The following is a 19,133-nucleotide window of genomic DNA, read 5'->3' on the forward strand; positions in this document are numbered from 1 at the left end:
GGCGGGAAGGGGGTGAAGAGGGTTGTGTCTCCTCCGCATCCCCTCCCCGCCAGCATCCTGGGCAGCGCCCGGGAGGGCGGAGGGAAGGGAGGGCGATGCTCCGCTCGGGGTTTATTAGATTGGACATAATCATCTTTAAATAAGGGCAGCCCCCCCTCCACACCCCTCCTCGAGGTGGGGGTGGGGAGCGGAGCGCCTCGGGGCTTTCTAGATAAGGGCGACTAACGCATCCCCCGCTCCCGCAGGCAGAGCCGGGCAGCGCCGAGAGCCGCGCAGGGTCCGCCGTGCCCCGGGAGCCCCGGCTGCAGGCAGAGAGGGGGTCCCCGCCGCGGTGCTCTCGCCTTCCTTCTCCTCCTCCTCTTCCTCCTCCTCCTCCTCTCGCAGGAGCAGAAGGGAGGAGAGCGGTGCCGGGGAAAAGTTGGGGGCAGCGGCTGCGGCGGGGGGCGGGGGACTGTGCCCCGGCGCTGCCGCCCGCCGCCCCCCTCAACACCCCATTTCCCCCGCGGCCACTCGCCCCCCACCTCCCAGCCCCCAAACTTCGTTCCCAAGGAGGATGCTACGCGGCGGAGCCCCCCTGGCCGCGCTGCTGCTGGCGGCGCTCAGCCTGGCCCGCGGGGAGCCCCCGCCGGTCTCGGGGTGCGGGATGGAGGCTCCGAGCCGCCGCGCCGCCCCCCCGCATCACCCGTACGGGCTGTACCCGCAGGGTCCCGCCGCGCACGGGGCGCTCGGAGCTGCATCCCCGCGGGGCCGGAGACCGCGGGGAGCCTGGGGAGGAGGAGAAGAGCCGGAGGGCGAGGCGGACGGCCGGGGCCGGGGCCGGAGCCGGGGGCAGAGGCGGCGGGGCCGAGAGCCGCAGGTGCCGGACCCTCCGCGGGAGCGGCCGCTGCCCGCCCTGTACTTCTCGGGCGGCCGGGAGCAGCTGGCGGCGCGGGCGGAGGCGCTGCCCGCAGTCCCGCGGGAGGAGTTCACTCTGGAGCTGTGGGTGAAGGCGGAGGGCGGACAGAACAACCCGGCCATCATCGCAGGTAAACCCCGGCAGGGAGGGATGGGGACCCGACACCCCCCGACCATCCGCAAACATCCGCACGGGGGACTCCCCGACTTCCCCGCTCTGGCAGGTGACACCCCGCGCCCACACCCGTGTTGTCAGCACCGCGGGCGTGGAATATTCCTCCTTCCCTTGAGACCAAACCCTAAACCATCCCCTCCCCTCTGTTCCCACCCGCCCCGTCCTCCCAGCCCGCCCCCATTCCCCCATCCCGCCCCGACTCCATCTGGTTTTTTCCGTCTTCTCTCGCCGGGAGCTGGAATGTATCTCTGGGTGATACGCTCCCCCTGATTCTCCTCCCTTTCCCCCAACCCACCAGGCCCCCTGCTCTGGGCTCCGGGCACACTGAGGCTTTCGGGGCTCCCGGCGGGTCCCCGGGGCGGTGGCCGCACGGTGGCAGCCGCGCCGCGCTCACGGCCCGGCCCCGGCCCGATCCCCGGGCTGCGGCCCCGAGGGCTCTGCGGAACGGCTGCGGGGCAGGGGACGGCCCCAGGGGCTTGTTCTACCCATAACTACCCCCTCAAGAGCTTGCTGAGAAACCGGCAAGGGATGAGCGAGTGCTATGAGGAGCTGAGGGAGCTAGGGGGTCAGCCTGGAGAAGAGGAGGCTCAAGGGGGACCTTATTGCTCTCCACAACTACCTGGAAGGAGGGTGTAGTGGTTGTCTGTCTCTTCTCGTAAGTAACAAGTCGACAAGAGGAAATTACCTTAAATTGTGCCAAGAGACGTTTATGTTGAATACTAAGAAAAATTTCTTCTCTGAAAGAGTTGTCCTGCACTGAAATAGGCTGCCCAGGGAAGTAGTGGAATCACTATCCCTGGAATTGTTAACAAATGTATAGATGTGGTGCTTAGGGACATGGTTTATTTGTGGGCTTGGCAGCGCTGGGTTAACTGTTGGACTTGACCTAAAAGGTTTTTTTCCAACCTTAATGATCCTTCTCCTTGATGGAGAAGCTGAGGAGACAGAGAAGACTGGCACACAGGCACAGAGTGGGGCAGATGCCACCTTCTGCAGTGGAGCTTCATTCCGCCGTGCCACGAGGGGTGTTTGTGTTTGGGTACAAGCTCGGCAGGGCAGTGCAGGGATGCTAGGAAGGGCTGGGAACAGATGGCAGAGCCAGGATGTCTGGGGTCCCCACAGTGTGGGCTCCTGTGCTCCTGTGCTGCCCCAGCCAAGCTGATTGGGGAATCCCTCTCTCCATCATAACTCTCCCTTGGCTTGTGCTCATCCCACTGAGCCTCTCTCTGCTTTGTCTGGTCCCTTTCATTGATTTATCTCCTCAGTTCTAGAGCAATAACCACACCTGTGCTGTGGAAGAGGTAGGAGGGACGAGCTGGAGTCTGTGGCAGAGGGGGAAAACAGCCATGTACAAGGAAACTACCAAACTTCTTAGCATCCACCTCACTGTGTGCCTTCCCATTGCCATCCCTCTGCCCCCCTGCTGGCGGGCAGCACCTTGGGATGCATGGAGCACAATTCTCAGTCATCACAGTGACAGGACGGCTGTTTGCATCTGGAGGTCTGGCCTGCAGGTGCTGGGTTCTGTTTCCCAGCTAGCTAGCAGAGTTTTTTTATTACTATTTTTTATTTATTTTTTAATTTCCTCCTGGAGGGTGGGACAGTCGTTAGTGCTGAAAGCACCACCCGTGAGCACTGGCATTCACTCGAGTAATATCCCCCAGCTTCCCTGCTCCAGGGCTTGAGTCAGCCCCAGGAACCTCTGGCTGTCTGAGTCACTGTTCACTTCCCACTGTCTCCCTGCAGTTGGGACCAAGGGGCCCGGGTGTGGGTGGCCAAAGGGGGCCAGCCCAGTGCTGCTGGCATTTTGTGTGAGCAGGTGACAGAAGCAGCTGCCAGCCCTCGGCAGGTGCCGAGTCTGCTCCTGATCTGTTGCTCCTGCTCTCTCAAAAGAGAGGCGACTGAGCATGAGGTTATCCAGAGGTGTGGAGGAGCTGGAGAGGCTCCAAGTGTCCATGTGTGAGGGAAGGCAGGAGGAAAGCAGGGCAGAGCTGAGCTCTCCCAGCATCAGTGCCTGGGAAGTAAGGGCAGGCTAAGCATCTCTTGAATGGAAAGCAAGCTGTCCTGTCAGCTGGTGTAGCTGCTGCTTGGATTGAAGGCTCAGGAGTTGCTGGTGTTTTCCACTAGATGCCACATTTTGCCTCAGGGCCACCCTGGATGGGGTAGCTCATCCTTCTTAGTCACTCCTTCTGCTGGGGTATAACCTGCTACAGCCACTGTTAGGGAAGGAAACTGGTCCTTCTTCCTTGTCCTACTCATTTTGGGCAGCAGATGAGAGTCCTTTCATGTGATGCTGTTTCCTTTTCTACCTTTTTTGTCTCCCGTCCATCTATGCCTGCTCTGCTTCTGGAGAACCCCAAGAAATTCCTCTATGTGCTGGGCTGAGGTTTGGTTTTACTCAGATTGTAGGTGATTTTGTTGGGTCAGATCCTTCACCAGAGACCATCTAAAACATCTGCTGTGTTTAAATCCAGATGTCCTCTTTGGGTCCCTAAGGTGGTTCCCACTGCATACCCTGAGGGGTGACTGTGACTAGAGGCTCCTGGCCTTTGTCACACCCTCTGGAGCTTTAGCAGCCGATTTCCCACGGTATCTGGGTCTCAAAGCATGACTGAAAACTATTCCTTGTGCTGCAAAACTCCTGGCCCCAGTGGGAGAGGCTGCTTCCAGTGTGGTCCTTACAAAGGAGCACACTTGATCTCTTTGTGGGCTTTTTCTCCTCAACCTTCCCTGGCAGGTACCTTCAAATTTTTTTGCACTGTTACCAACAACTCTTGTTTCACCCCTAGAGGAATTCCCCTAAGGCACAGGTGAAAGGTGAACAGCCTAAACCAGGCTAGAGCTCCTCTTTCCTGCCTGAGGTATCAGAGGCAGAGTTGTACTTAGAGCTGCTGAGGAGATACCTCACACTTCTTCTACAAAGCTTTCCCTTCTGGTAGGTTGCCTCAGGACAAAATGCCAAGCTCCTTGGCAAACCCTGGGGTCTTCAAACTGCTCCCCTGGTGATTTCTCATGAAGGCCCTTGAGAGATGTCAGGACCTGCTGCTACACCTTTTTTGTTACACTGTTCTGCAGTGGTTGCCAGCTGTGGGACATGCTGCTTTGCCTGCAGAATTTTCACTGCTACTGATGTGCAGATGTCATCCCTGGCCATGACTAGGGTGCACCAGCTGCTGATATGCTGATTTTCCTCCCCTGTTGTAGAGCTGGCCTTGGCCTCACTTACATCCCTTTGAGAACTTTGATGAAGTCCTTATACCTCGGCTCACTTAAATTTCTTTTGGCCAGTGTTGAACTCATCAGGCACTGCCAGGTATGGCTTGGCTCCAGCATGAGTTTGTGAGGATGATAGCTTACACTCACCCCAGGGGCTGTTCCACCCCTGATGCTGTTTTTCCCATTTTTATCTTGGGACTCTGCAAATCAAATTTGGGGCACTGTGCATCATTTCAAGGTGAACTGCATGAGTTTTCCCAAGAGAGATGGTACCAAGCCCTGTTTCCTCAACCTCAGTGAGGACCAAAAGATGGCTTTTGAGTGTGCAGGTCTCAGCACATTTCAACCAGCATCCAGCCCAAAAGTACTCTCCAGCTTTGCCTTCTCACTTCTGCAAGGCTCCTTTGCTGGCCTCCTGCTTTTTGGCTTCTCCTGGTTTCAGCTTCCCCTGGTCTTTCTGCTTCCCTTTCACAATCCACCAGAAAACAAGAGTTGGCCAAAGCCCATCCGCCCACGGAGGCTTTGTGCTCGGCTGCCTTTGTAGTGAGCAGTGACAGGGATCCATGCCCAGGGTGGTTACGGCCGTGGGATGGTTTAGAGGCCACCACCCATCTCGCCCTTGGTGAAAGTGATGGATGGAGGGAGGGATGCTGCTTCCTGGGGTGCAGCAGGGCTTGACATGGCCTTTGCCAGTCGTGTTTATAAGGGGGAAATGTGGGGTCATGGTAACCTGGCTTCGGACACATCCCCTGGATGAGAGCCAGGAGATCCTGCTCCTCCTGGAGCTCCTTCTGTTCTACACTTCTGCTTCTCTCTACTGGCCTCTTCACAATTCTGGCAGTAGGTGGGGCATCCCCAGGGACAGGCAAGACAGTGGCACAGGCAGGAGTGCTTTGTTTTGGACCACAAGGTCCTGATGCCATGAGGATGGGCAGGCCGTGTATGTGACGGGAATGGCACAATGAGTGGCAGGAAAAGCAGGATGGAGGATATGAAATACCGCAGCAGAAACATAAAAAGAGTCTCTGGGCATGGCAGAAGGTTTTGTCAGCATTGGGACACTGTTTGTAGGGGTGATGAATGGGAGAACAGGGTGTCCCCAGAAGGTACCACTGGTCACTCAAAGAGTGACTTCAAGCTCATTCACCTCAGCCAATGTCCTGCAAGAACATCCTGGCTGTGGTGGTTTAGGAGCCCAGAGGCATTTATTTCAAGCAGCAGGTCGCTTTATGCTTGCTAGCCTTTAAATGCCTTATGGCCACTGATTCCCAATGGCATTCCGTGCCTGCAAGCCTCTGGTTCTTTGTCGTGGGCACTCAGCAGTCTGGGGGAAAGTCAGCACAGCTCCAGGTCTTGCCCAGCCTAAAACAGGTTTGCAGCATGCTTGGGTACAAAGGGAGAGGCTATTCCTGGGAGTGGATTTGTGTTCAGGTGACCTTAGGGGCTGAGGAGTGCACTCGCCAGGCTGGAGGCAGCACAGCCCTCTCCAACCCTCTCCCGCCAGCACTGGATGCATGACTGGGAGGGAAACTGGAGCATAAACGAGAGCTGTAAATCTGTCTGGAAGCTGTTGGGGAAGCAGTCCCTGGAGGAGCCTGTATTGCTTTGGGTTGCTGTGCTCTAATTTTTAAAAGCTTTGGCTCGTAGATAAAAAGCTTAGCCTTTAATCCCATTCCGCCGGAGCACTCCTACAGAGAGCAACTCAGAAACACCTCGCTCGCTCTTCAGCCTCTCCTCCCATCCACGCTCTTCCTCCCCTCTCCATCCTGCCTTTCTGGCTCTGCCATTCTTCCTGGTTGCTCCACCTACTCATCCAAATGATTTTGAATGGGGGCTGGGGTGTCACCCGTGGCGGAGCACTCACTGCCCAGCCTCTGACCACCTTCATTTACCTGCTGCCGAGGACCCAGCCTGTGCTCCAGGGAGGGGTGGTGATGCTCTCTGGTCCTTACCAGCTTTCCTCTCTCTCTCCATCCCTGTCCCTGACCTGCTGCAGGTGTCTTCAACAACTGCTCGCACTCAGCCAGCGACAAGGGCTGGGCGCTGGGTATCCGTGCCCTGCAGCTCAGTGGCAAGAAGGACGCCCGCTTCTTCTTCTCCCTCCGCACGGACAGGGCAGCCAGTGCCACTGAGGTGACCTCCCACCACCGCTACCGCCCTGAGGCATGGACACACCTGGCTGCCAGCTACGATGGGCGGTGGATGGCCCTCTACGTCGATGGGGTGCGGGTTGGCCGTTCTGGCGGGCAGGAGGGACCCCTGCACAGTGCCTTCATGTCCTCCTGTCACACGCTGCTACTGGGGGGGGACGCCTGGGGGACCACCCACACTTTCCGGGGACACCTGGCTGGGCTGGCCCTGTGGCGTGGTGCTCTGTCGCAATCCCAACTCCAGCGTTCCTTTCTAGAGGAGGTGACTGGGGAGACGGCAGGGCTGGCTCTGGCCGCTGGCTTTGCCACCCCGGAGGAATGCTGGATGCCTTTTCGGGAGGGTGCCTTCCCCCAGCAGTGGGTGCTGCTGTCCCCACCATCCCCCATCCTGCGGCCGCTGGGCCCCCCTGCCTGTGGGCAGACTGCCTGCGATAACGTGGAGCTGGTGTCCCACTACAACCAGCACTGGCCGCTGCGCAGCTGGAAGGTGGTGTGGTACCGCGTGGTGAACCTGGCGGAGGATGATGGCGGGCGGCCGACGGTCAGCTGGGAGCAGATTTGGCGACAACACCGGGCTCTGAGCGAAGCTTTCCGGCCCTACAACATCTCCTGGCAGCTCAGCTTGCTGGAGGTACACAATTCTTCACTGCGCCGCCGCGCCGTCCTCCTGGGCTGCGAGCCCAGCAAGGTGGGCAACGAGCGCTGTGACCCCGAGTGCGAGCATCCCCTCACCGGCTACGATGGCGGGGACTGCCGAAGGCCAGGCCGCTGTTTCTCCTGGAAGCGCCGCGACGGCGTCTGCCACATGGAGTGCAACAACATGTTGGACGACTTCGATGACGGTGACTGCTGCAACCCGCGGGCCACCGACGTGGCCAGGACCTGCTTCGACCCTGACTCGCCCCACCGGTAGGCGTGGGGCTTGTGGGGGGTGGTATGTCAAAGGATGGGATGCACCCTCTCCCCAACAGCTGTTCTGCACCTGGGTATTGCTTCCGACCAGTGGCTTTCCAGTGTGGGAAGGCAGAGGGGCATTTTTCCATGGGATGGGTGTGTTTGCAATCAAAAGAAGTGAATCCTATGGTGTGACATGGCACCCCTCTGTGAGACCCTGCCAGTGAGTGTTTTTCCCCCCAGGGACACTCCTCCCCCCCTGCCCCCTCAGGGGGATTCCCAGTGCAGAGCTGCCAGCCTCTGGGTACATGCCAGTGGGAATGTGGGCATCCCTGGGGGTGGGCAGAGCAGCCCATGTGAAGGATATTCCTTACCCTGATCCCCTGCCTGGCATGTAGTTGAGGAATTGCTGCCCTTTCCCACCTTCCTTGAATATGTCTAAAGTCTGATTTCTTAATTTGTGTTCAAAATGTCTTTTCTTGATTGCTGGACTGGGGAGAAGGAGGCAACCCAGCAGTGCTAGATGTGAGGTGCAGGATTTGGAAAGGTGTGGGTGGGTATGCATAAGCCTTCCTGAATCTTGCCCCAGGGTGTAATGCCCACAAGGAGATTCCCTTGGTTGGAGGAGGACGTGCGCCTTTATTGTGTGTTTCAGGTGCAAAATACCTTGAAAATCCACATGGACTAAAACCCATGGAGCATCAATATGCTGTGTTAGGGGGCCCTTGCTGTCTCCAGGGGTCTTTGGAGTCAGCAGCAAGGCAGGGGGATGGAGAGGAAGACCTATTCACATAATGGGGGACCCTGGGTTGTTTGGAACAGTGTCCTTGGTGCAGTCGGTGGCTTGCACCCACCTGCTTTCCTTGCTGGAGCCTCTGGAGTGCAGACAGCCCTGTTGATGGCTTCCAGCCCTTGGGGCTCTGCTAAATGTACTTTCTGTATGGAGCTGGGGAAGGGGGGAAAAAAAAGTAATGGCTTTTCCTTTTTTTTTTTGTTTTTGTTTTTGTTTTATTTAAAGCTGTTTCTGTCTCAGTGTCAGAGAAAATTCATTCCCTGCTGTTGGCTCCCGGTGACAGGCAGAGGTGCCCACTGGAGCAGGAGCAGTACAGCTCAGATGGCAGCATTTGTCAAGAAAATTGCAAGGGAGGGTTTTAGGGACACATCTACCCTTTGATCTTCTTTCTCCTTCACTTTTCTTCCCCTGGGCTGTGGGAGCAGATAGACTGTAGTCATAAATCCCTTTTTCCCAAGTCTGCTTCTTCTCTCTGCTCCTTCCCAAGCAGGATGGAGGGAGGAGGGAAGGAGGGGGTTTCTGTTTGGGCAGTGGTGATAGAGAGGAGCAGCACTTTCCCTCCTCCCTTCCTGAGTCCTTCTCACCCATCCTTAAGTTGGCTGAGAGAACCCAGGAAGAGGACAGGGAACCTTTCTTCCAGTGCATCCCAGTGACACAGAGAGGCATCACACTGTGTCCCTGCCCAAGCAACCCTCCCCAGATGTTTTCCCACCTCTGGAAGTCTCTTTGGTGACAGCCACCATTGCCACCCTGTGACCACCTGTCCCCTTGTTTCCCATGCTGTGAGCCAGCGTGGAAGTGCTTTCCTGATCATGGAGCAGATGAAAAGCTTCCACAACAACTCTCCACTTGTGGTGGCCGTCAGCACCCAGCACCACTTGGCCTTGGCTTTGGCAGGGCAAAGGCTCTGTCCTTGCCTCTGTGTGCAGTTAGAGAAATGTTTTCATCCTCAGAAGAAGGGCTCCACCTTAAATTGAAAAAGGCCAAATTTTTGCTGGTATGAATCAGGGCTTCCATTTGTCAGGATTTTCCCCTGAAAGTTGGGAAACAAAACAAGACAGAACAAAAAAACCCCTTGCTTCTGTGGGAAAGGAATGGGAAAATGGGAACACTAGGGAAATAACAAATCTTTTGCAATTTTCTTTCCGCAGACCTCATTGGCCTGCGCAGAGAACAAGAATGATTGATTGTAGACTAAACTCAGAAAAATGAAATCCAATGTGCCTGGCATTTGGGAAATGAGGGGGCATGGGTTGAATCCTGCTGCCACTGAGGTCTTTTGAGCTGCTTTTGGCTGGCTTCTTCAGAGATCACAGGAAAAAGGAGTCATTGAATGGTTTGAGTGGGAAGGACTTTTAAGTGCATCCAGTTCCACCCCTCCTGTGATGGTCAGGGACACCTTTCACTACACCAGATTGCTCAAAGCCCCGTCCAATCTGGTGATGCTGGTGGACATCCACCCTCCCTGTGCTCATCCCTGCTGAGGATGGTTTCTAGGGAGGAATATATCTGTTTGTGGGAAAACCACTGGGAAACTAGTAGTGTGTGTTTGGGAAAAACCAAGGTGAACTTGTGCTTGCCAAAGAGCATGGCCAGGTTTGTGGTGTTCCCCCAAAATTGGCAGGTGAACCCCAAGACACAGAAGCAGGGGACCTCATCTTGGTGGGTTTTGTTCAGGCAGAGCTGAGTGCTGCTGCGTTTGCTGTAAGGTATTGTACTTAAATGAGCAGGGCAGCTGGCAAACTTATAGAAGGGTTTTTAGGGTGGAAGCCAAAACAGAAGAAATAATGTGAAATAAAATTTAACAAACTGCGGAAAGGCAGCACAATAGGAGCCAGGTGCTTTGATGCAAACAGCTTTGGGTCTGTAACTGAAGGAGAGCACGCTGGCTGCTGCTCAGCCAGACATCTCTGTTTCCTCATACCTGTGCCAGAGCCCAGGAGGGAGCTGTGGCTTTGGGACAATCAGGAGAGAGGGAACCCCCACTGCAGGTGATCTCTGCATCTCCTTGCAGATAAGATGGCAAGAACAAAAATCTTAAGATCTTTTTTCATGGGTTAAATCATCTCTACTTCATTTCAAGGCTTTCTCAAAGAGTGGTTTGAGGTGAATGTTTCTTTCTATGGCCAAAAATAATTGAATTGAGAAAGTCAGATGAGATGCTGGGCAATTTCTTACCAGCACTGTAGACAGATTCAATATATTTTGGTGAAGGGTCTCAACACCGTGTCTTGTCCTTCACAATTTTAAGCACTCAAGCAGAAGCTTTTTCCATCTTAACACATTTCTGATTTAAAGTTCCCTCTTGGGCTGCAGCTTAGAGAGAAGTAAATTAGAGGAAAAGCTGAGGAACAGTGGTGGCTTCAGTGCTTCTTAGCTGGTGAACATCTCATTATAATTCCAGGGCTATAGCTGGTACCAGCTCATACCCTCACCCAGGGAAGGGAAATGAGATTTTGAAAGAAGGATGATTAATTTATTTTTTTTTTTACAAGGGTATGTAGTGGCAGGACAAGGGAGAATGGGTTTAAGCTGAAGGAGTCAGGTTTGGATTAGGTATCTGGAGGAAATTTTTCCCTGTGAGGGTGGTGAGACCCTGGCACAGATTGCCCAGAGAAGCTGTGGCTGCCCTGTCCCTGGCAATGTTCAAGGCCAGGTTGGAAAGTGTCCCTGTCTTTGGAAGGGCAGGAATGAGTTGATCCTTAAGGTCTTTTCCAATCCATACCATGCCAGGGTTCTGTGACAACTCTGGTGGGACTGGAGCCACCTGTGGCCGAGGCAGAAGCTGGGCACTGAAACACATTGCTGAGTCCCTCCTGCACCTGCTCTGGTAGCACATGGAACCAGACAAGTTCTGCTGTGCTATGAGACAGCTGGGCCACCACCCACAGGTGAAACCCACCAGTGGGACTGCATTTGTGGCTGGAGGGAGACTTAAGCAAGAACTCAGGTGGAGAGCTGTGTGTAGACATCCTTGCAAGGCAGCCCAACATGAGACATGGGAAGTAAGTCACAGACTCCCATTCACCCTTGGTCCACCTTATGAGGAACAAAAGGACAGGCAACATCAGGAGAGTTACTGACTATCATCCTTCACCCAGTTTTATCCTAACTTCAAGCGTTTTCCAGGAGTTTCTGGCTGTCCAATGTTGGGGTCTGGAGTAAAATTTGCCTTAATTTTCTGCAGGCTCCCATCCTCTTGCAGAGCTTGAGTGCTGCTGTAATTGGTGCTCTTGGAAGGAAAGCAGCAACAGCTCATTAGCAGCAATTAACACTCAGCGAGGGTCCCCCTCGGGCACTTAGTCAATGAGAATCTGGTGTGTGACACAGTTAATGTGAAAAGAAAAACCGGAGGGGAGTCTGGAGAGCAAAGTGGGTAAGGGCAGAGCTGCTGGGCCTTTCATCTTGCTGCCCGAAGTAATGGCAGAAATAACCTAAGTGACAAAAGGAGGTGAAAAATGATGAGGTGTCTCCAGGCTTGGTGGCCTCTGCAGGGATGACCAAAGCTCTGATGTTGAAATGTACCTGATTAACTGGACACTTGATGGGCTCTAACACAAGCTTAGCTGGCCTCCTTCCTAAGGGACTGGTGCTTAATTGGGTTAAGGCTGCTTGGGAGTCTCCTGCAGCTTAAGCCTTGCCTTCAAAAGCTGATCCAGACTAACCTCCCTGAAAGTCTCTGGTGACAACCACGAGAAAGAAAGAGTCACTCCAAGGTATCCCCAGGCACCTGAGCCTTGTCAGGAGATGTTCAGCTGAGTGTTGTTGGACCTGAGAGCATAAAGGGTGTCAAATTGAGAGCAGGTGAGGCAATGAGGTATCTCGGGCCAGAGCTGACCTGCCTACGCCTTAATCTCAACCAGATGGTAAAACAGCACTCCAATTAGCTGGTCCCTTCCCCTTCTTCTTCCCCTGCTACAGGAAACCTTAGTAGGTCTTTCTTACTGTGAAAGAGAGCAGAAACATGTAAAGTTATTGCAAAAGTTTTGCATACAACCTCAGGCCACTGAAGCTGTTGCAGAGAACAGATTCAACTGTGTGGCAGTACCTGTTGTTGGTTTTTCTGGGTCTGGATTGGAGGCACTCGAGACAGTAATTCGTGTTCAGACTCAAGTGTTTATAACTTCTTATCAGTAAAACAGTCTCACTACTGTGAGTTCAGCAGCTTTCCATTAGAAGGCACAAAATGGCCAACAATCTCTTGTTACAAGGTCTTTTAAGACTAAACTATCCAATTAAGAAATGACACCTAGATTATTTTCCCTTTCAACCCAATAACTGATCCCACAGAGCTGCAATGCAGACTTTTCTGCCCAATTATAAAATGCCACCCAAACCATGAAGAAGAAGGAAGAAGAAGCATGACGAAGAAACCCTGTGCCCTCCATCTTGCTTCCACCCACAACATACTAAAAATCCCAAAACCTAAATTTTCCACTACGTGATACACCTACACTACTCTCTATAATCTATTGCACCCTTTTGTGGATTCCAGTCTATCTTGAAGCCTCCATGAATGAGGGTCAAAGTCAGTGCTCCCCTGGGGGTCAGGGCACCCCAGAGCAGACAGAGAAATATTCCTGGTGCCCTGGATTTCCACACAACTGGAGATGGTGTCTGCTGCTTGTGGTGGTTGATTGTTTGAAGGGTGCATGGGAGAGGGTGTTTTCAGTGATTTTCACTGCCTGTAGAGTGGCAGAGACTATGTTGGTCCCATGCGGAATGCATGGCAAGGGAGCTCTCTGCTCAGAACCTGAGCTCTGGTTGCTTTTGAGCTCCCTCTGGCACCTCTTGGAGTCCTACTGGCATGTGCCCGAATATTGCCCTGGTGTATCCAAAGAACCTCAAGTTCTGGGTTTGGGGCTTTAAAGTGGTGAGGAGGGGAGTGCTTTGGAAGCACAAAAAGTGGCAGTGATGGGTTCACTGGCTTCTGAGCTTGCTGCTTCTAGTCTCTAGTATACTTGCTGGCACTGTGGGGATGCAGTAGTAAACAGGACCTTTTGCTGCAGCCTGATGGTTTGTTGGTGGATGCTTTAGAGTTTTGTGACTGCTTGGATTTGAGCTATTTGGAAAACTTCTCCTTTCCTTGTAGGAAAGTCCCTTCTCTCTGAGCTTTCCTGTAGATTAACAGTGTTAAAACCTAGCAAAAATAGGAGGGAATGTTTTTGGTAGAGCGCAGGTAGAGTGGGAAGGACATCTCCCAAGTTGCTTGTTTGTGATGGGATTTGGAGGCTGCAGCCATGTGAAGGTGCCTCAGCCTACCCAGAGCCCTAACTTGGGGGTGAAGACCTTCTTGGGGCTTTTGACCTTCTCAAAATGTTGGCTAGTATGGAGATAGATATTCTCTGATTGGAGAGATTTTGGCATGTTACCATTGCTTAGTTGCAGGAGCCCAGCAGTGGGATTTTGTTGCCAAGAGAGAGGACTTGGGATGGTGAGAGACTGCATTGCTGTGGCAGAGGAGGGGGTGGTGAGGGCTCCAGCATGGAGACTCCCTCTAAGGGAGGCACAACAGGGTCTGACTCAGCCCATCCAACAGCTGGAGGGCAGTGGGACTGTGGAAATTACTTCTTTCCAGAGGGAAGTAACTAAGTACTGAGGTACTGCTATCCAAGGACCTGTGCAAGCTCTCAGGAGCACTTTCCAGAGTCAGAGTGCTCCCTTCTGGTGGGGTCAGAGCTCTGTTGTGTTACCCTGTGGAAGAGCAGCATGAGAGTCTAGAGGTGTTTAGCTACAAAGGGAGGTTCCTAGTCCCGTCTTGTTGATGTGCACAAATCTTCCCTGCTTTTTTTTTCGGGTGCTAAATTAGGAAATAAAATCACAGTAATGCACTTCTTTTCCTGCCAAGGTAGAAAGCTCAGGGGTTAATTTCCAACGAGCCTCTGCGGGATCATGAGTCTCACTCATTCCCATCAATCTTCCTGTGAGCATGGAACTGCCAGGCAGCGAGTTCCTGGAGGAACCTGCTCGGTTCCCCCAGGGGTGACCACATCTCTGTGGGAGAGGGAGAACATGATCTGCGTGTGAGCGAGGGCACAGGACCCCTGCCCAGTGGCTGTAGGCAGCCCGGGTGCTTTTGGGGAAAACAGCTGTCCCAGATGTGAGCTATTGTTCTCGAAAACACCACCGACTCGGGGGCTCGAGGGGGGCCGATTGTGTTGGGATGGCAATTGTGAAGGAACAGCGTGTGTCCCATGGCTGGGAGGGGTCACTCTTTGTTAGGCCTCCCCAGGGCTCCTCCTCATCCTACTGTACCCTTGCCTGTGGGTGGGGGACACCAGCCGAGGCCCTGGCCAGGCCAGTGAGACCCCAGGAGCCGAGGTGGCAGGAGCTTGGCAGCCATCGGGAGGGACACCCGTCGGCTGGCGCTGACAGGGTCTCTGGGATGATTTAATCTGCCTTGGGCTGTCAGCCTGAGCTACGGCCAGGGGAGTCTTTAAGTGAACATACTGCTTTTAGTTTTCCTTGGCCCAGCCAGCACTGTTATTTAGGAAATCAAATTGCCCCTTTCCAGAGGGCAGTGGGGTGAGAGGGAATGAGTCCAGCACCACCCAAACCAACTGAGATGGTGTGAAGCAGAGGACTTGCTTTGGAGGCTTTAAGAAGGATGAGGATGCTGATTGTTTGTGACTGTTGCTTCTCAAGGGCTGTGCTGGGGATGAAAGACAGCCTTGGTTTTATTTTTTTTTTTCTGTTAATGTATGATTGTTACACTACAGAATTTCCCCAACAAATTATCTCATGTCCTTTTTATATCTGTGAGGAAGGCATTTTTAGAATACTGGCTTGTGCACTTTGTGCCCTGGCTGGGACATCCAGTTGCCTGGGTCTAAAAAAAAGTTGGAGGCTTGGGACTTGGTTTTACACTAAAAAAAAAAAAAAAAAAAAAAAATAAAAAAAAAAGCATATAAAAAGCAAGTTGGAGATGTTTGGCTTGAACAGATTTCTTTTCCTCTGTCTCAGTCCCTTTCCCTACCAATATCATAGTTATAGGTTTTTGCCCTTCAGTGAGAAGTTTAGGGTGAATGAAGCAAAGTTTTGGATCTTTTGGGAAGACTAGACATTGCCATCATGGTGAAAGTGCACGAGGAGGGGCTTATTGACCACAGGGCTGTGTGGTTCCTCTTGAGCAGTTAGCTTAATGCCCTGGGAGCATCATCCTTGCTCAGCAAATTGATCCACTGTTGTCAGGCCTGTTAAAGCATCCTTATCCTGCCAGTGCCCAGGAATCTGAACAGAAGTGACAGGCCACAACTGGAAGGGGCTGGTCTTCTGCCACCCTTTTATTGCCTATGCTGCCCTGCTGGTGGATAGGGATGCCCACTGCAGCTGGCTGCAGGCTTGTCTGGCACCAGCAGAAATCCTTCTCCAACCTTGCAGTGTCTGTGGTGCCTTTTCTTCTGCCCTGTTTGTGAGGGAGGCTGGATGAAGAGGAGAGACTGATTTTTTTTTTTTTTCACCCCCCCCCCCCCCCCTTCCTTGTCACTTTGGCTGTTTCTGGAGATGGCCTCAAGCTCAGGGTTCTGCCTTTTGCATCTGTGTAGAAACCAGTTTGTGGTCTGGCTCCTCTTTGTCAGCCATGCCTTCTGTCAAGAGGTGACCAAGCTGCCTCCTGATAGACCTCACACCATGTTTCTCTCCAGCCTTGACTGATTCCAGCACGGATCTCCACACACTCCCTCTGCTGACGCCTGGTGCTGAAGGTGATGTGCACCGCTCCCAGCTCTTTGGCTTTAGGCAGCGTGTAGCAGATCCTCACTGTGGGGTCACCTTTACCATCTCAGCCAGTCCACTGCTCTCACTCTTTCCCTGTAGCTGAGCTCTATCCCGTGGAGCAGGGTGCTGTGAGAGAGGAAGAGACATTTGGGAAGAGCTGGACACTTGCTTTCCCGTGAACAGCAGTGAGATGTGGGTGCCTCACTTCTCTGAGCCCCTGTGAAAACCCTGCAAAGCAGAAGTCACATCTTTCAAGATGCTCGCAAACACCTGCCTGTTCTGTGGCCAAAGGCAATCATCAGCCAGGGAAACTGAGGCACAGAAGTCTTGGACATCTTTCCCCCAGTCATGCAGCAATGGAGAGCTGCTGTTAGTGCTGGCATCTGGCCCTTCTGCCTCCCAGTTCTTGGGTAGCGAGGAGAGGCATTTAGTGAAAGGAGATGAAGCTGCTCTGTCCTGGCTAAACACAAGGAGAAAAGTTGCAGCATTCCCCTCTGTCTGGAGGGCTTTAATGAGCCTGCTGGCACTGAGACACTGCTCAGTCATGGAAGCCCATGTAGTGGTGGGGCAGGAGAGCTGCACCCACTGGGGTTATCCCCTCTCCCTTACCTCAGCAGATTGTGAATTGTACTATAAAAAATTGATAGTGAAATTTGGATTCCTGGTGACCCTGAGCTGTGTTCAAATACCATAAGGCCTCCCTAAGCCTGGAATGTTACTTTGTTTTTTTGTTTTAGGCAAAAAGTAAAATAACTGATGTACAGATCTGTTGTTGTAGCTTAGGTGGGACAAGGCTGATCTGTGCAACCTTAGGCAAAAAAGACCTGTAAAACTTTGTCCTGGCTTGGGATGTTTTTTCTTATTTTGCTTTGAAACAAACAATCCAGACATAAAGGGAACCATCCCTGACTTTGTTTAGCTTGGAGCCAGCTCTAGAATAACTTGCCACCGTTGAGTTCTGCCTCCCAAAACCACACAGGGCTGCAAACATATTTCTCCATTTCCCCTGCTGCTTCTTGCTTGCCCTCTCTCCCACACACTGTGTAACTCCAGCCAGCATTGGCCTTGCCAGAGGAAGGTGAGTGCTTACCCTGTGCTGTGGATAGCAAGTCTCTCCCAAGTTGTTGCTGGGTGCTGGAGCTGGGATGCTGCCTGTGCTGGGCTTTGGAGGGCAAGGCTGGACTCCCCTCCTTCCCTGAGCTGCTGCTTCACTGCCTTTCTCCTAAGCAGAGCTCTTTTTCTTCCCCTCCATGGTTCCAAACTGGTTCTTCAACTCATTCTTTTGATTTTTTTTTACTAACTCCCTGCAACTACAGCTCTTTCCTTGTTTTCAAGGATGATGTCCCAGAGAAGCTGTGGCTGCCCCATCCCTGGAAGTGTTTAAGGCCTGGCTGGACAGGGCTTGGAGCAACCTGGTCTAATGGAAAGTGTCCCTGCCAATGGCAGAGGGGTGGAATGAGATGGTCCTTCAGGTCATTTCCAGCCTACACCAACCCATGATACTTGAACATGGAAGTGGGAGATGCATTACTGGGGTGGAAGCAGGTGGGGACCTGCAGTGTTTGTCTCCTTTGCTTATTCCACTTATGAGGACAAGAGGCAACAGTCTGTGTCTCTGAACTCTCTAATTGCTGCTTCACTGTGTTTTTGAAGGGGAGGGTTAGAGGTATCAGGGAGATGTCCCTTTGAAATTTGGGAATTTTCAGGTCCTTGGGTTTTTTTTCTGCTTTATTCTAAGGGATCTTGCCGTGACCCTCACCCAGCCCTGCTGTACTGCACACCTGTCCTTGGATCTCCTCTTTGTAGGGGCTGAGCCCACAGTATAGTTTCAAAGAGGTAAAAATATTGGGCCTCTGTGTTCCTGCAGTCTCACAAAAAAGGCAGCCAGGAAGGAGCTGCTCCAGTGTTGGGAAAAACGAGGAATAACTGCAGCCTTGTGCTTGGTAGCCCTTGGAGGGCTTTCGGGGGTGATAACCCTTAATACATGCCCTAGTTGGAGTAGGGGGGCTTCAGTCAGTGCTCACAGGCTCTGTGGAATAAATATCAGGGTTTAGTCTGTCCATTGCTTCTTAGCAATTAGTGCATTCCTTTGGAGTTTGCTCCTGTTGATGTCTTTGATATGTGTCAACCCCAGACAAACCAAGATTTCTGCCTGGGAATTTCCCTGAAGGATTGTCAGCTGGGAGCCTGTAGGTTGAGTTTAAACATAAGAGTCTGAGGCACACATGTCTTTTCAGCTCCCAAGGAGTTGTCCTGTGAGCAATGGGTGCATCATCCGTGGGAGATGGTCCGTGCATGCTCTGCTCCCACCATGGAAGCATCTGGGAGTCCGGCTGTTCTGAAAGCTCTGCATCATTGCCTGGTCTAATGAAAGACATCCCTAGACCCTCCTGGGGCTCAGATGGGCCATGTGCTTTAGGATGATCTCAGCCGTGAGGAAATGGTGAGCCTCTCCGAGGAAGAGATGGCCATGATTCACTCGGATAGAAATAGAAAAGCCAAGCACGCAAATGGAGACTCCCTATTGACCAGGTTCCTGCAATTTAAATGGGTTTTTACTACCTATTCCAGTATTCATTTGAAAATCACATGCATTTACTCATACACACTACAATCAGATTGTTTTTAAGCCATTAAGGCCCATTGGGTCAATAACCAGCATTTTCAAAAATCTATTAAATTCCCATTTCCGTGGAAATAGAGCTTTTACAATTGATCATGGCTACTGACTCCCATTAAAATAAACCCTAAATGCTATCAACTCCCCCAAGATGTGGAGCACTAAAAGACAGTTTGCCAGGCCAAATTTATCCCAGGGGAAAGTTGATGGCCCATTATGCTTAAGCAACATGAGAATTGTCATATAAGTCAGGAAGTTTATGGGACTTGCCTGGATTTGTCTTCCCTGAGGGGTGAAAAGGAAGGTTCATGGGTTGAATCACTAGTGCTAACACAAGCTCAAAGCCAGACTCCTGCAGGAGCTTTTTGGGAACATTTAGCCTCTTTTGAATTAAATTTCAAGTGTGTATAGAGTTTGGTTGTTTGGCAGAAACAAATGATGCTTTAGGGCTGAAGTGCTGTAAGAAATGCTAAATTTGTGGACCAGTTCTTAGTGGCACAGGGTTTCCAGTGTTGCCTAGGTCTGCCCAGCAGAGGTGCTCCAGCCCTCTGATCACCTCTGTGGCCTCCTCTGGGCTCACCCTGACAGGTCCACATTTTCCTTACCCTGGTAGCCCCAAATGCTGCAGCTTGTGACCCCCGGCTCTGGACCACTGCAGGTGGGGTCTCACAAGAG

General features: G+C 52.7%; 1 protein-coding gene across 1 annotated transcript in view; it reads left to right on the plus strand.

The window, feature by feature from the left end:
- Positions 1-553: 553 nt before the first annotated feature.
- The window catches only part of PAPPA2 (pappalysin 2), an 89,114-nt gene continuing 70,534 nt past the window's right edge, over positions 554-19,133 (plus strand). The window contains exons 1-2 of the mRNA XM_041420114.1: positions 554-1,025; positions 6,282-7,344. Of these exons, the coding sequence (XP_041276048.1) occupies positions 554-1,025; positions 6,282-7,344 (1,535 nt within the window). The remainder of the gene's footprint in view (positions 1,026-6,281; positions 7,345-19,133) is intronic.

The sequence above is a fragment of the Onychostruthus taczanowskii genome, unplaced genomic scaffold (genome assembly GCF_017590055.1).
Source record: "Onychostruthus taczanowskii isolate IOZ18803 unplaced genomic scaffold, ASM1759005v1 scaffold63, whole genome shotgun sequence".
NCBI lineage: Eukaryota > Metazoa > Chordata > Aves > Passeriformes > Passeridae > Onychostruthus > Onychostruthus taczanowskii.